This window comes from Hemiscyllium ocellatum, chromosome 19 (genome assembly GCF_020745735.1).
Source record: "Hemiscyllium ocellatum isolate sHemOce1 chromosome 19, sHemOce1.pat.X.cur, whole genome shotgun sequence".
In the NCBI taxonomy this organism is placed as follows: Eukaryota; Metazoa; Chordata; class Chondrichthyes; order Orectolobiformes; family Hemiscylliidae; genus Hemiscyllium; species Hemiscyllium ocellatum.
In genome coordinates, this window is record NC_083419.1 from 49,306,279 (window position 1) to 49,323,435 (window position 17,157).

The following is a 17,157-nucleotide window of genomic DNA, read 5'->3' on the forward strand; positions in this document are numbered from 1 at the left end:
AGTGTCTACGTGGGTTTCCTCCGGTTGCTTTGGTTTCCTCCCACATTCCAAAGATATGCAGGCCAGGGGAATTGCCAAGCTAAATTGCCCATAGCGTTAGGTGCATTAGTCAGAGGGAAATGGGTCTGGGTGGGTTACTCTTCAGAGGGTCAATGTGGACTGGTTGGGCCGAAGGGCCTGTTTCCACACTGTAGAGAATCTAATAAGGCTTTCAATATAATAAATTATGTGTTTGAACTAAAGTCATGAAAACAAAAATCTATCCCATAAAATCATGTGTTCAACTCACAATGTAAAAGAAATTTAAGATGTTATATTTTGTGAAATTAGGATATCTTCTAAATCCTACAGCTTGTCAATAACTTATAGGTTGAAACCTCAACAGTAATCCTTCCTGATTTATCACTCCTTTGAAGCAAATAGCATGCTGCTTCTCAAATTCTTGGCTTTCACAGCAAAAACAAAATGAAAAACAAAAGATAATGTAAATCTACAAAAGTTCACATTATCAGTCAAGAAATAAATCACTTCAGAAATTCTATGGCAAACAGAATTGTCATACTATTTTCTAATTTACCTAATTTCTTTGTGTTAAGTCTGGATCATATTCCTAGATTATTTTTATTCATTTATGGGATGTGGGAATTGCTGACTAGGATGGTGTTTATTGCCTATCCCATTGCCCTGGAGAATGTGGTGATAAGCAGTTTCCTTTGAACCACTTCAGTTTGTGGGATATAATAGCACCCACAGTGCTGTTAGGGAGACTGGTTGGATTTTGATACTGCAATAGTGAAGGAAATGGGTCCAGTCGGGAAGGGGTGTGACATGGAGGAGAATTTGCAGATCGTGGTGCTCCCATGCATCTGCTACCATTGTCCTTCCCTATATTAGATTTGAAGGAGCTTTGGTATGTTACTGCAATGCATCTTATAGATGGCATACACCATTGCCACTGTTCAACAATGGCAAGGAAGTCAATGTTTAAGGTGATGAGCTTCTTGAGTATTTCGTCAACCCATGCAGGCAAGTGGAAAATATTCCATCATATCCATGACTTCTATCTTGCAGGTAATGGACAAACACTGGGGAAACAGGTGGTAAGTTTACTTATCCCAGAATTCCTAGCCTCTGATTTGTGCTTGTAGCTACAACATTTATTTGACTGGTTCAGTTCAGTTTATAGACAATGAAAACTTCTTCCTTAGGTGTTTATACTGAAGAATTTAGCAATTATAATTTCATTGAACATCAACGGGGCAATGGCTTTTACAGGAGATAATCGCTGTTTGGTACTTGTGAGGCATGAAGGTTACATCAAACGGACAATCTTTGAATTGTCTCAAGTTCAACTTCCAGTCTCTGCTCAATGAAGTAATTGCAGCTACAACAGGGTTTCTTGTGTGGCTGCTTGATAATCAATATCATTCTGAACACAATAGAAGGAAGGTGCAGAAGCCAGAGTAATCATTAGTATGACTGTTCTGCTCACCACAGAATTTCTCAAAGTGATTTGTTTTGTGACTGATAATGTGCCCAAACAGTTTAGTTGTAATTAGCAACTTCTAAAAATATAAATAACTTAAATGAATTGGATTCTGTTTCAAACAAATGTGGCCACTGACAGAATTTGGATTAACCTGCAAATTTTCAATGATATTACTAACATTGGAAGAGACATGATGTTTATGGTGTACAAGTATAGTAGGGTATCAATGTTAGAATACGTTTTGAACTACTAAGCTGTTTAGTTTCCAAACTCAGTCATAGAGAGAAAATTGGAGTCAAACTATCAGATGAGGATTTGAACTGTTAAGAGTTTGAAGCTCAACAGAATACAATCAGATGAAATCAGCATCATTATTCTCAAATTTCTGTCCAAGGGTACTGAACAAACTTTATGTAAATTATCACAATGTAAATTTTAAAAGACATACCATCATCATCGCCTGCTCCTTTCCGCTGGTCCTCAGGGGAAACATTCACTAGCTGCAGTATTAACGGCCTTCGAGTGACAATACCAGTGCCTCTGGGGAGCAAGTCCTTACCTACCAGACTCTCCAGTACTGAGCTTTTTCCGCTGCTCTGTCATGAATCACAAAATAGAAACAGTCTGTTAAAAAATGATAACATATAAGGTTGTGATATACAGAGTTTGCTCCAATTCCCATTACTGGCCTTTGCAAAAAAACATATATTGGAGTAGCAGGGCATATTCCACCATCGTCTAATATTTCTGCTAATTTGAGGCCAGTTCCAGTGACAGAACTGACATATTTTTCAATTATTTACTTAAGCCAGTAAAATCATGACTTTGGCTCTCAGCAGAGTTGTAAGGTGACAAACTGAGGAAAATAAATACAGAAGCGTAAAAACAACTTGAAAATTGTTTTTAAACGAGCATTTAAAATTGAAGTTTTCAGTGAAGCATATGGTCATCTGATCTCTCGCCATCAGTAATCGGGATTTTTTTTTGGGAACTGAACTTACCTGACCATGCATAACCATTTTTAGAATTCTTTAAGGTAACAAGCAGGATAGGTGAAGAGAAATCACTAGTTGTAATCTATTTGAATTTCCAAAAAACATTTAATGAGTTATTGCACATAGGCTACTTAATAAGAATAAAGCCAATGGTGTTGATAGTAGCATGTTATCTTAGATAGAGGACTGGCTAACTAATAAAAAGCATAGCATCTGGATAAAGACAGCTTTCTCAGGACAGCAACCTGTAACAAGCAGAGAGCACAAGGATTGCAATTATTTAAAATATATAGGAATGACTATGATGAGGGAAGTGTATGTACTAATGCCAAGTTTTCAAATGACCCAAAACACAGTTGGGAAGACAACTTTCGGGATGACACAAAACTAAGTGGGAAACCAAGTTCGAAGATGGTACAAAGAATCCACAGTATATAGGTGGGGTGAGCGAGTGGACAAAATCTTGTTTGATGGAGTTTAATGTGGGAAAACTTGAGGTTAGGTATGTTGGCAGGAAAATAGAGGAGCTGAATATTATTTAAATTGAGTATGACTGCAGAAAAGTGCAGCATAAAGGGATTTGGGTTCCACATTTATGAATCACAGAAAACTAGAATACAAGTTTTATAGGTAATAGAAAGGTAAATGGAATGTTGGTCTTTATCACAGAAATGCAGAGGTGTAACAGTGCAGGAGGAAGCCATTCCTCCCCTCAGATCTGCACCAGCTGATTAAATGAGCGCCAATCTCCTCCTTTTTCCCTATACACCTACACATTATTTTATCCAAGTAATCATCCAATGCCTCTTGAGGTTATTTGGTTCAACCTCAATAAAATGCAAGATGACGATGAATAAATATTTTCCTCATGAGTCAAAATTCAGATGGCATTTCACCAGTGTTGTCCATGTTCCATGGAATGTGTTAAAATTAATGAGATTCTGCAATCATATTAAAACATGACTGAGAATATGACTGCACTGAGCCTTGAAATCCATGAATGGATGCAGGTGACAAATGAAACTGATGTGGATTATACTCTTGCATTAAAGAAATTATCTTGTCAGTTTGAATATGCAATAGACATATAAATCAACCTTAGTGACATGTTCATAGAAGCCTAAAGAACAATAAAACTCGGGTCACGTTTTTGAGCAAGAGAGATAAGCTGATGTGGAAGCAGGCATGTAATGAGGCCACAGTCATGGAAATGTCTCAGATAGTTGCAAAGTGGAAGGGAATTCCTTCTCTGAGCTGGCCGGGGAATTCTTCAAGATTATTACCATCATTCATTCATGGGATGTGGATGTAGTTGGGTTGGGCCGGGCCACTATTTATTGCCCATCCTCATTTCAGAAGAAATGAAGTATTAAAAATAGGGAAGTCTTTGTAAAACTATACAAAGAACTAGTCAGACTATACCTCGAATACTGCGAACAATTTTAGCCCCTTTATCTAAGGGCAATGGAGGCAGTCCAGGGAAGGTTCACTAGGTTGATCCCAGGTATGGAGGGATTTTCTTTTGAGGAGAGGCAGTGTAAGTTGGAATTGTACTCAGTGGAATTTAGAAAAATGAGATCCAAGCTTACTGAAACAAACAAGACTTTTAGAGAGCCTGAAAGGGTAGATATAGAGAAGCTCTTTCACCTTGTGGGATAGGCTTGGACCAGAGGGTATATTTCTTCAGCTAGAGAGTGGTGGGCCTGTGGAATTCACTGCCACAGAGCGCAGTGGAGGCAGGGACGTTAAATGTCTTCAAGGCAAAGATTAATAAATTCTTAATCTCACAAGGAATTAATGAATACAGGGAAAGTGCAGTAAGTGGCATTGAAATGCCCATCAGTCATGATTGAATGGTGGAGTGGACTTGATGGACCAAATGGCCTTACTTCTACTCCTATTTCTTATGGTCTTATAAATTCAGAGGAAGGGGTCACCCATTTAAGATATAAGAGGTGGAATTTCTCTCAGAATGTAATGAATCTGTGGGAACTCTTTACTGTAGAAAGCTTCTGAGGATTGATCATTAAGAATATTCAAGACCAAGATAAACAGATTTTTAATCAATAAGGGAATCAAGTGGTATGGGGAAAAGGCAGGACAGTGGAGTTGAAGATTATCAGCTGAGTGACAATCTCATTGAATTGCAAAGTAGTCACAATGGCTGTTCCTATATCATATGATCTATTGCTTGTAGCTCATACTTCATCAGCTCATCTGATATATGGCATCCATACTTAATCTTCAATGCTCAATTGTAAATATCTTATCCTTGCATTCAAATCCATGTCCTTGTACCTTTCCCCAACTTGATAACTTCCTTTAGCTTCCCAACTCTCTGAAACCTCTGTACCGCCCCAATTCTGCACTCATACACATGCCAGATTTTCAATGATTCAAAGCCAACTGATAAAAAGAGCTGTTGTTTAAGTGCCATGTTCGGAAATTCCTAAGCTCTCTATGCTTCTCTGCTCCTTAAGCTTCTTCACAAAAAACTACTCATTGGCTAAGTTCTGTTTCCTTGTACTAATATGCTTTCTGATGAACGTTTTGTCTAATCTCACTCCAGTGAAACACTATAGTTCATGTTGCATACATATTACCTTTAACATAGTAAGATTTTATTATGTTACATTTGAGTAAGATAACATTTAAAAGCATTGAAATTTCTGTTTCAAGCATGGTTTCTGTTCTTAAAAGAGATTCTTTTTTTCAAGATCACCTGATTTTTAAAAGTGCTTTACAGCCAATTAAGTACCTTAGAAAAAAAGCAAGATACTACATCTGCAGGAAATCTAAAATAAAAACATTAGAACACTACAAATATTCATGTTAGGTAGCATCTGTGGTTTCAGGTCAATGAATTTGATCAGAAATGAAGAAAGATAGAAAAGTAAGTGCTTTTAAAGCAGTGAAAGGACAGCATTTTGCAAGGATGACTGTGAGGGGGGTGACATGTTGCCAAGGAAATGGTTCCTTCAGAATATTAAAAGGGAAAACGAAGATGTGTTTAGTGACAATAACATAATGGAGGTGAAAAAAGTGCTATGAGCAAAACCTACTGAATCCCAAAGGTGCGGAGGGAGCCAAGATGAAAGCAAGGGAAATAAAAACAGAGTAACAACAAACAGCATTTGAACGATCAGATAATGTTTTTTGTGAAACTAATACTGGCTCCAAAACCAGTTCTAACTTCCCTATCCTTCAGTGAAACAGTGCCATGAGATTTTACATACCTACCTGAGCAAGCTTTAATTTTTTCCCCACTGACCCTGTCACACCGTATAACCCAGGGTATGAGTACCTATGTACCAATGAACCCCAAAGGTTGCTTTAATATCTAGCCCAAAAGAAAACATCTCAGATGGTGCAGCAAACCGTTAATACTAGATTGACTGTCAGCCTTGCTCATATCCTGGAGTAAGACTTTATTCAAGATCCAGAAACAAGGATGCTATCCACCAGGCCACACAGTAACTCAAATCAAGTCAGAAGAAACAACAGCTTTTTTTAATAGAACAAATAATGTAAAACAAAAGTGTTCTGATGGAAATTTTACAAAGAGTTAAATAGGAAAAAAAAATTTAAAATTGGTTATTGAACTTCTAACTAGGGAACAAAAATGCATTCAAGAAGAGAAGGATAAATTAATAGATGTTTTTAGACAGATGATTTCAATGCCATATTAGAAATACTTCTTGGAGAAAAATCCACAACATCTCTTAAAAAGGAAATGATAATACATTCCTTTTAAACTTTATAACAATGAGGGAACGGAGCAAAAAACAGAGCGCTATGTCTGTAGCCTCTTTTCTCACAACTGTCATATTCTGTGATTCTTAGTATGTGAGCAAAGGCAGTAGCCTTTGTTATTAGTTTCTCTAGTTACGACGGAATATTCAACCTCGCACTCCTAACAGTACTCAAACGTGATAAGCTTTTTTTTCACTAATGGGATATGGGCATGTCTGGCTAGGCCTGCACCTATTGCTCATCCCTAATTACCAAGAGGCTTGCACAAAAGAAAACTTGAAAAGAAATACAGAAATGTAGCAAGAAGCAAGGAGCAGGATTAGAATCAGAAGGTAGGTGAAAGAGTCCAGAAGATTGTGATGATTGTTCACTGCCAAGATTCAGAACATTTGCTCTGGGCTGAAAATGGGCAGGATCCATTGGTGATAGACCATGTAAATTTCCAATGACACAGGTAAAACTATACTAGACCTGGTAATGTGTAACAAAACAGAATTAATCAACAATCTCAGGTAAGAATGCCCAGGTGACAGTGGTCAAAACAAGGAAGAAGTGCAGATCCACGATTAGCGACTTGAACCTAAATAAAGGTAACTATGAGAGTCTTAAGGCAGAAGTGAACCATGAAGTTGATTCAAGAGTAGAACAGTAAAGTTGCAGTGGCAGACTGTTAAAGAGATATTTAATAACTCTCAGCAGTAGTTTATTCTAGTGAGAAAGAAAGGCTCTTTAAGAAGATTACATCATCACTGGCTAAATAAGGAAGTTAAGGGTAGCATTATATTGAAAGAAACACCGTGCAAATCTACAAACCTGATGAAGGAGCGTCGCTCCGAAAGCTAGTGTGCTTCCAATTAAACCTGTTGGACTATAACCTGGTGTTGTGTGATTTTTAACTTTGTACACCCCAGTCCAACACCAGCATCTCCAAATCACAAATCTACAAAGATATGGATAGATCAAAGGACTGGACAGATTTTTAGAAGCTGTAAAAGATAGCTAAAAAGATATTAAAGATGCAGAAAGCATCAGCGAATATTTGAACAGGAAAAGAGTAACTATAGCTAATGCTGATCCTCCAGAGGGCAAGAGAAAGAGGCAGTGTCTAGGGAATTGTTATTGAAAAACAAAGAAATGGCAGAGGTGTTGAACGGGTAGAAGATTTAGAAAACATCTCAAAGATAATTAAAAATTAAGAGGTGACAGGGAGGGATGCAAAAACAAAATCATGGAAAGGTGTTTGGAAAACAATTGATAGTACACTGATGTGTCCATTTATACTGTGCAAGTCAACAAGCAAATGAAATTGTTGCCCTCAAAGTACTTGGTGCTCCAACCTTAGTTACATTCACTTTTTCTCTGACAACTATGGTAGGACTTATTGAAAGGGTTTTAATAGGTCACTCAAAAGAGCAGTTAAAGGGATGAAGTAGGTTTGAATATGTGAAGTATGATAGAGAAAGAGAGAGACATACACAGAGACAGTGGAGTAAAGAAATAAGCTTCATGCTGTTATCTGTGCTGCTAACTGAACTCTGATTGCATCCAGCGAGCGCTGGCGAATATCAGGCACACCCTAATGAACAAGTTATTGATGGTGTGAAGGTGACTGAATACCAAGTTCAGTTGAAGCTCAGGGTAAAGTCCCAAGAGCTATTAGAAACTGAAGGAAGCACTGGAAGCCTCATGAAGTATTGCAGCTAGGGCTTAGGGAAAGCCCTCGATGACTCAGAAGTTATTAATATTTCAGTGCAGAAAGTGGGGTGGAAAATGCTTGGTGAAGACAGAATTTAGAACCAGCAAAGAATGTCTAAAAAAAAGGAGAAAAAACAGAATATGAGAGAAATACAGCTAACAATATAAAATAGATAGCAAGAGTTTTTACAAGTCCTTAAGTGTCTGTGAAAACTCCAAAGATATGACTGAGAGCAGATGAGTGCAGCTTCCAGAATCCAGGAAAGAGTAGATACAGGGAAGGCAAATGAACTACCAGGACATGAACAACAATTGAGACAGTCCATGAAATTGCACTTTTAAAGGGAGTTTTAGAATGAATACCATATATACTAGCGTATAGGTCATGTTTTGAAGACCTTTTTTGAGCTGAAATTAGGGGGATCGACTTATACATGAAATATTGTTTTCGAGCCAGATCTCTATATAAAATAATAAATAATAATATCTTGAATATTAGCAAAGTTAAACAAAGTAAAATGGACCCAGCTTGTACAAAGTGCGAAAACAATTATAATACTTTCATTCTTTATAGGTAGTATCGACTTTGTTGAATATAGGACAGATGGAAGAAAGAAGTTTGCACTCAAGTCCTGATTTTCATTTGCATTTCATCTTCGAGTAGTAATATGTTTTTAAATACTACATTTAAAGTGGGAAATTTACCTTCTAGGCCTGGTCTGTGAACCTTCCCTGTAATATGTTTACGGCGGTACTCTGTGGATAACTGAAACTGCAGAAACTGACTCCGCAGATTACAGTAATTCTGAAAACCTGCAGTGAATCATGATGACTGACGGACAGGAAGACCTGTAATGGAGCAGTATGATCAGCTGACTGGAAATCCAGAGGGGAGCACAATGGGCAGGCACACTGACTCCTAAATGTTGACCTGTAATTGTGAAGGACTAGGGTTGACTTATACGTGGGGTATATGGAAAATACAAAACATTTTGGCCAAAAATAAGGGATCGCTTTATACCTGAGGTCAACCTATACACAAGTATATATGATAATTAGAATCGCTTGTAAAGTTTTAATCTAAGTTGCTCAGAGCCAATAATGTCAGAGAAAGTTGCTGAGAAATCTATGGCGTCTGTCATGACCACATTTCCTACTTAATGTCCTCCACTGGGTGCTGAACTACAATTGGCTTGTTATCCATATTTACCTCATATTAATTCTGGATGTTAGAACATAATGTTTTGTTTTTCAAAATATAATTTGGTGAAAAAAAAGTTTGTCAACTGACAATCATCATTGACTGGTGTATTCTCTATGCTAGCTCTTGTCCTGTTCATAGTCCACATATCAACCAATTAGCACCTTTCTTAAAATAAAATATAAAAGTTAGTTTCCCTTCAAATTGGTGTTCTTGGGAATTGTATTGATGATTGCAAGAGAAAAAGCAATGCCAAATTGCATTGTTTTTAAAGAAACAGCCAACTTGTACAGAAACTGTAGATTTTATTACTGTTTAACTGTGTATAGTAATTTTTATTGCTGTTTGTTTGAAACTGTGGAATCTTTACCATTAAAATAAGCACCTGGAACCTCACATTTTCTCTGCTCCAAAAAATGTATTGATCTCTAGCCAGATCAGAACATAAATTTAGAAATTTGAGCTTGCATAATATTAAGGCAGTTAAGTTCACAAAACCGTATCACCAGCATCTTGGAGTATTAAAGAGGTGAGGACAGAGACAGTATATGCAATGATTATAATCTTTCTCAGCTTGTCAAAGTGTCCCAGAGGAGTAGAAAATAGCAATTGAAAGAGGCAGAGCTGAAAACTAAAGGCAAATTAATCTAACACCTGTTATAAGCTGCTGGACTCATTAAGAAAGTTATGGCAGGATATTTAGAAATGACAACGTGACTACGCAGAAACTACATGGCATTGTGAAATGAACACTGTGCTTAGTTGATCTATTAAGGTTTTCTAATTAAGCAATACTCAATGGATTGAGAAGAACTAGATGATGTTGGATTTCCAAAAGCCATATGATAAGGTTCCACTTCAAATTCTGCCAGAAAAAAATAACAGCACATTTAGGGATAACACATTAGCAAAGATAACAGGACTAATCAGCTAATAGGAAAGAGAGTAGGGATAAATGGATCTTTTTCAGTTGGGAAGCTTTATTAATGGAGTGCCACAGTAATCAATGCTGAGGCCTCAACTATTTATAAACTATAAATTAACTATGAAATCTACATTATGTTATTGGGATGAGTGGATCAAATCTATTGTAGTTAAAATTGCCAATGACACCAAAATAGGTAGGAAAGTAAGTTGCCAAGGCAAGGTAGAGTTTGCATGTTAAGTAGAGTCTGGATACATTAAATTAGTGGGATAAAATTTGACAAATGGAGTATAATGTGGGTAAATGTAAACTTGTCCATTTTGGCAGGAATAATAAAAAAGCAGTTAGCTATTTAATGGAGAGAGACTATAGAACTTGGTGTACAAAGAAGTCCAAGTGCCCTGAACGTATATGTCCTGGTTAATATGCAGCTACACCTAGTGATTAAGAAGGTAAATGTAATGTTGGTATTTAGTGCAAGAGGAATAAAAGTAGGGAAGTTTCACTGTAGCTGCACAACGCATTGATGAGACCACTACATTCAGTTTTGGTCTAATTATTTGAAAGAAGATATCATTGCTTTAGAAACAGTGCAGTAGTGTTCATTTCACACATTCTAAGAGTGAAGGCAATTCAGTCACACTGACAAGAGATCAGAGAATGAGGGTCTGAGACAACTTGGATTGGAGTACTTCTGACCACTTAACAATAAGATTAGACCAGTCAGCCCATCAGACTGTTTCATTATTCATTTGGATCACAACTCATCTGTACCCCAGTTACATACAGTGTCCTTTGCTCCATGCCCTATTATGACAACAGCCTATCTCAGTTTTTAAAATTCAACAGTGCTAAAAAAAATCTTCATCGAGAGTTACAGTTTCTCCTATTTGTATGCAAATTACCAACGTGGCATCTTGCAGAAAGTTCCTCTCAAAAGGCTAAAATTACCTCATGGAGTGACTATTAATGAACTTGAAAGGCATTACGAGAGACACTGTCATTAGTAACAACAATTTCTCCATTATTTTAGGTATTTTTCTTAAATGTCCTTCGAGCACATTGGGTTTTCCAGGAAAGGGTGATCCTTAAACTCAGACCCTGTAACAACAACGGGATTTCCCCAACTCAAATCACCAGAGGTAGCAGCAAGGCAGAAATTCCCACTTGTTTCCCCAAAAGATAGTCAAAGAAAGTCATTACAATGTGACCCCTATGAATCTTGGAGCAAGATTAGTCCAGATGTTATTCTTAGCATCGCAGACAAAACTGTGGAGCACTGACGGGTTTATTTATTGCTTGCAAAGGTTGATTCACTTTGCAAAGTAGATCAGCTTAAGAGCAAATAGCTACAGCCTTGTACTCAAGAATACCTTCCATTATGCTCCACTCTCTTTCCATAGACAATGGACATCTGATTGTGGCCCATATTTTTCTTGCCCCCTAAGTTTTTCTACAGCTAATCTGAACAATGAGCTAATTGTTTTCATCCATCTGTCCTTCATCATCCAGCAAAATGGGACAACCATTAGATGCTTTCATTTCTATCTATTTGGATGAAGCCAGTGCACTTCCAAGAATAATCTTGTCCCCAATCATAAAAGCAAGGAACATGTGTGAAGTGTGCACAATTGCTTAATGAATCACACCCAGAAAATGTTCCAGCTATGGTACGGAAGACTTAAGTACCCGATCCAGCCACATTTACAATCAAACTGTTTCAGTGTCTCTGACATCTGTCTCATAAGAAGAAAGATTTCCCTCAACCGTGTTATCAAACAAAACAGTAAATTTAATTCAGTTAACTTCTATCCCCATCAGCCTCTCCCTAACTATCAGTAAAATGTTGGAAGGCAATGTTAATTATACTTTGGTTTCATAACGTGCTCTGTTTCAGTTTCAGAAGGTCTTTCAAAAGCTTGGATTCTCGCAAGGTGAATGGCACTGAATGAACCACAGGGCCAGATAAAGCCAATGAGGGTCAAACAAAAACAAAGAACTGTTCTGAAGAAGGTCACTGGATCTGAAATGTTAACTCTGCTTTCTCTCCATAGATGCTGCCAGACCTGCTGTGTTTTCCTAACAATTTCTGTTTTTGTTGTTAATGACAGCCAATACTTTTGAATGAATGGAATCAAACTGATCTACAACAAAACATTAACAATATCTAAATCTGGGTCATCAAATGTTAGGGAACATTTGCAACAACATATCAGAAAACAAAAAATGTCCCAACCAAAAACAAATTATTACAGATGATGGAAACCTGAAATGAAAAAGGAAAAAAATACTGGAAACACTCAGCGCCTGTGCAGAGTAATAGGAACATCTCCAGTCAATGACTGAAACCTTCTGAAGCACTAACAGATTCTCCTTGATTTGTTAAATGCTCCAGTATTTTTTGATTTTATATTGAAAGTCCATCCAACTCCATGACCTTAAATAGCACCACTGGCAAGTCCCTCACCATCCACGTCACTATCAAACAGAAGTCTAATGGTCACCTATGTCAACATTATTGCTCACGAGCCAGGCAGAGACAGGTGTAGTGTGACAAGTATCTCAATTCTTGAATCCACATAGGCTTTCTATTTTGTACAAGGCTCAAACCACAATTATGATTCAATGTCTAACATTTGCCTGGAGCATCCAACCACATTCATACTTGAGGAACTCAAAGCCAATCACCAGGACTAGTTACTTTACTTGATTGGTATCCTATTACTGCACTAGAAACATTTTGCCTACTGTTTATATTATCTACAGGAAGTGCTGTAGCAATTGAGCAAGATTACTTCAACGATAGATTAGATTAGATTACTTACAGTGTGGAAACAGGCCCTTCGGCCCAACAAGTCCACACCGACCCGCCGAAGCGCAACCCACCCATACCCCTACATTCACCCCTTACCTAACACTACGGGCTATTTAGCATGGCCAATTCACCTAACTCGCACATCTTTGGACTGTGGGAGGAAACCTGAGCACCCGGAGGAAACCCACGCAGGCACGGGGAGAACGTGCAAACTCCACACAGTCAGTCGCCTGAGGCGGGAATTGAACCCGGGTCTCAGGCGCTGTGAGGCAGCAGTGCTAACCACTGTGCCACCCACCGTTCAATCCTCCCTTAAATTCTATCAGTCAGAATTTCTGCAGGAACATTGTTATCTTACATTTCCACTCTTAACAGTTGCATTCCTTCAATGCATTTATTATGCCTCAGTCAATATCCCAGGATTCCCACAATCAGCCCTGTCCTGAAACCTCTATCATCTTAATGACTGCAGTAATTCAAGTAGAAAACCAATTACTAACATTGCAAGTAAACATGAATAATGTTCATGTAACATTATTGATGTAGTTAAGTGTTATCAAACAAAGCTTTATAATAAGTAATAGGTGCAGATCATTTGGTCCATCAAGCCTGTTCTGCCATTCAATAAAATCATGGCCGATCTGATTACATCTTAACCCCACTTTCTTCCCTGCCCTGTGTGTCCCTTGGTGCCTTTGTCAACCAAAACTAAGCTCTGAATTCATCCAATGACCCAGCATTCACTGCTCTCTAGGGAAGAGAATTCCAAAGACCAAATGCCGTGAGAAGAAAATCTCCCTAACCTCAGTCTTAAGTAAGAAACTCCTTATTTTTGAGTTGTACCCCCAAATCAGTGTTGCTCCAGGTGAGAAAATGTCCACCCAGAATCTACCCGATTAAGTCATCAGAATCTTACACGCTTTAATACAATTATCATTCCTCTAAACTCTAATGAGTATAGGCTCACTGTCTCAACATTTTCAGTCTTGAAGACAAATCCTTAATTCCCAGAATCATCCTTGTGAACATTTTCTCTCAACTTCAAATGCAAGGTTATCCATCCTGATAGAAGGAGACCAAAACTGTTTACTGTACAATACTCCAGATATGATCTGATAATGCTCTGTACAACTGTAGGAAGACTTGCCCTGCAAAAGGCCAACATTCTAATTACTTTCCTAATTTCCTGCTGTCCCTGCATGTTAATGTTTTATTATTCATGTACAAGAGCACCCAGAACCCTCAGTACTGCAACATTCTATAATCTCTCCATTTATAATAATATTCTGCTTTTCCATTCTTCCTGCCAAAGTGAACATAGAGTCATAGAGATGCACAGCATAGAAACAGACCGTTCGGTCCAACTCGTCCATGCCAATCTAGTCCCACCTACCAGCACCCAGCCCACATCCCTCCAAATCCTTCCTATTCATATACCCATCCAAATACCTTTTAAATGTTTCAATTGTACCAGCCTCCACCACTTCCTCTGGCAGCTCATTCCATACACGTACCACCCTCTGTGTGAAAACGTTGCCCTGTAGGTCTCTTTTATATCCTGCCCTCTCACCCCAAACCTATGCCCTCTAGTTCTGGACTCCCCGACCCCAGGGAAAAGACTTTGCCTATTTACCCTATCCATGCCCCTCACCTTGTACTTTCTCATGGAATACACCATCTGCCACTTTTTGATAGTCTTTAATCTATCTATCTATATATATCCCTTTGCAACTATTTGACTCTTCCTCATGACTTGCTTTCCTTCTTTATATAAATCAGCAAATCTGATTTCAACACTTGGTTTCTTCATCCAAATAGTTTGCCAACCTGAAAGTGACCCACTCATCCTGACTCGCAGTTTTTCTCTATGCACCATGCTTGTTACATCGCCCATGTACTCTAATAAGTTTGTCAAAAGCACATTGTCTCTGTCTGAGTGAATTAGGTTTTCTAAAATGTCCTAGTACCAACTGCTTAAATAGGATCAATTAAAATCATGGATGAGAAACAGACCAGAATTAAGGAAACACAGATCGTGTAGAGTTTTAGGCAGAGGGAGGAAGGATTTGAAAGCAAGGATGAGAATTTTAAAATCAAGTCATAATTTAATAGGCAGCAATGTCAGTCAGCAAGCGTAGGGGTAATGGGTGAACAGGACTTGATGAAAGGTCCGGATGAAGGGCTTACACCCGAAACATCGACTCTCCTGCTCCTCAGATGCTGCCTGACTGGTTGTGTTTTTCCAGCACCACACTCTTCGACTCTGATCTTCAGCATCTGCAGTCCTCACTTTCTCCTAAGACACAAGTAGTAATACAAATAGGGATTGATAATAAATGCTGTGTTTGACAGCATCACTCATATCCAGGGAATAAGTAAGAAAAACATTGTTTCTCCTCTCGTTTCAAGTTCCCAAAAGACTTATCCTTCAAGCTCTCATCTCTCTTACAGATGTTATGATCTGATAGTCCAACTTGTGTATGGAGCCAATAACCTCTGCTACGTCTCTTTTCATAGAAATCTAGTCTTGAATGAATCAAATCATTCAAGTGAAGAAAAAAAACAAATTGGCTCCGGTCATAAACATCATCCTCCCCATTGATTCCAATCCCATCTTTGATCATCACTCCAGCAGAATATGGGAACACGAGCCATAGATGCAGAAGTAGGCCATTTGGACCTCTGAGCCTGTTCCACGATTCAAACCATCGTGACTAATCTCACTTGCATGTCTGCTGTTCATAATCCTTGACTCCCTTATCAAAATTCTAATTCTTTCTCCACCAATTTCAACAAGACAGCGCTCACTACTTTCTGGCAAGAGAATTCTACAGAGTGACAACCCTCTGACAGAAACCTTGTTGGGCTATCCATTTGATTTTCAACCATACTTCATAAGTTTAAAAGTCATCACACTTACATATGCTGGCCATTTCAAGCATTACTTCAGCCCTCCTCCACTTACTCCCTTATCCATATTTTTGTTATCACCAAACATGATTGTTCTAGTGCCCTTTCTCCTATCACCCACTGGCATTCCACAAACTCCAACTGGTTGAAATCCCAGCTGCCAGTTTTCTGACCCACACTGCTCCATCAATCATCCTGTCTTCACTACATATTCTGGCTTCCTAGTCCCCAAAGAGATACCTCCATTAATTTTATTTCCCCTTCTGTACGTCTGCAGTACAATTCAACCTTATGACCTGATCTCACCCACTTTCCTACTGCAGAAGTTTCATCCTCTGATGCTCTCTTTTTACCCCCTAGCTCAGAAAGCCCCTCAAAATTCAAACAACCTTCAATGACCTCTCCTGAACTCTGCAACATGGTTTCAGTATCCGTTCCTCCAGTTTGTTCACTTCCTCTGCAGGAGGCCTTGGGATGTTTTGCACACAAATCCTGCTGTGCATAAAACATCTTCAGGCATTAAAGACACCGTCAAACAATTTCAAATAGAAGACAAAACAAAATCTGAAACTGAAAGAAAACCATGGTTGGGGAATACGTGAACTAGTCCAAATGGAGAATGTAGATAAATCCCCTGTGATTTTAACTCCCCAATGGAGTAGGTTATGTGAATGAGTGACAGTTGTTGGTCTCTCATACCCTCAGTGTGTCCCCAAACCACCAACAGCCACGGCCCCAACTTTCGATCCTCGGCCTCCATACCTGTGTCCCCACCACCACAATCTGAGGCAGCTGGATAATATCGGCCCCGACCGTGTTAAACACCTCCTGCAGCTTGTTAATGACGGGAATCAGCGCCTCCATCGCAGCCGAGTGATTGAAGAGCGCACTGACTGACCGTTGCCCCACTTCAAACTGTCACCATTGCCGGCCACGGGAGGGGAAGGAACCGGCCGCCTCCTGGGCTCGCCGCCAACGCCAGTCACTGCGCACGCGCAAAACCCCGCCGCACAGGGCCGCCGAGCGGGATCGCGCACTGCTGTCTGGGAACTGTAGTTCATGTCCTGGTTCATCGACATCCGCCAAGCGGTAAAGCTTTAAACTACAACTCCCATCCTCTCCTTCAGCAACTCTTCAATCTTGCTGAGGGGTAGGCTATTTTGCATGTGTGGCACTTGAATTTGTAAACAATCTGTGAATTTTATTCCAAGTCAAGCCACTTTCAATTAACACCTTTTACCTGTGTCGTACTGCATATATAATAAAATCAAAACCTTGATTTATAAGTGTTCCTGTAATATGTCAATGGTTCTAAAGAAAAATCTACTTAAAATGAAGATTCTTTCATACCAAAAATGAGCTTTATGCTCATGA

The 17,157-nt window shown here is 38.8% G+C and overlaps 1 protein-coding gene across 1 annotated transcript in view; it reads right to left on the minus strand.

Annotated features, from left to right (window-relative positions):
* The window catches only part of LOC132824970 (dynamin-1-like protein), a 56,459-nt gene extending 39,700 nt beyond the window's left edge, over positions 1 to 16,759 (minus strand). The window contains exons 1-2 of the mRNA XM_060839899.1: positions 16,546 to 16,759; positions 1,938 to 2,085 (exon numbers count right to left, since the gene is read on the minus strand). Of these exons, the coding sequence (XP_060695882.1) occupies positions 1,938 to 2,085; positions 16,546 to 16,647 (250 nt within the window). The 5' untranslated portion in view covers positions 16,648 to 16,759. The remainder of the gene's footprint in view (positions 1 to 1,937; positions 2,086 to 16,545) is intronic.
* Positions 16,760 to 17,157: the final 398 nt, after the last annotated feature.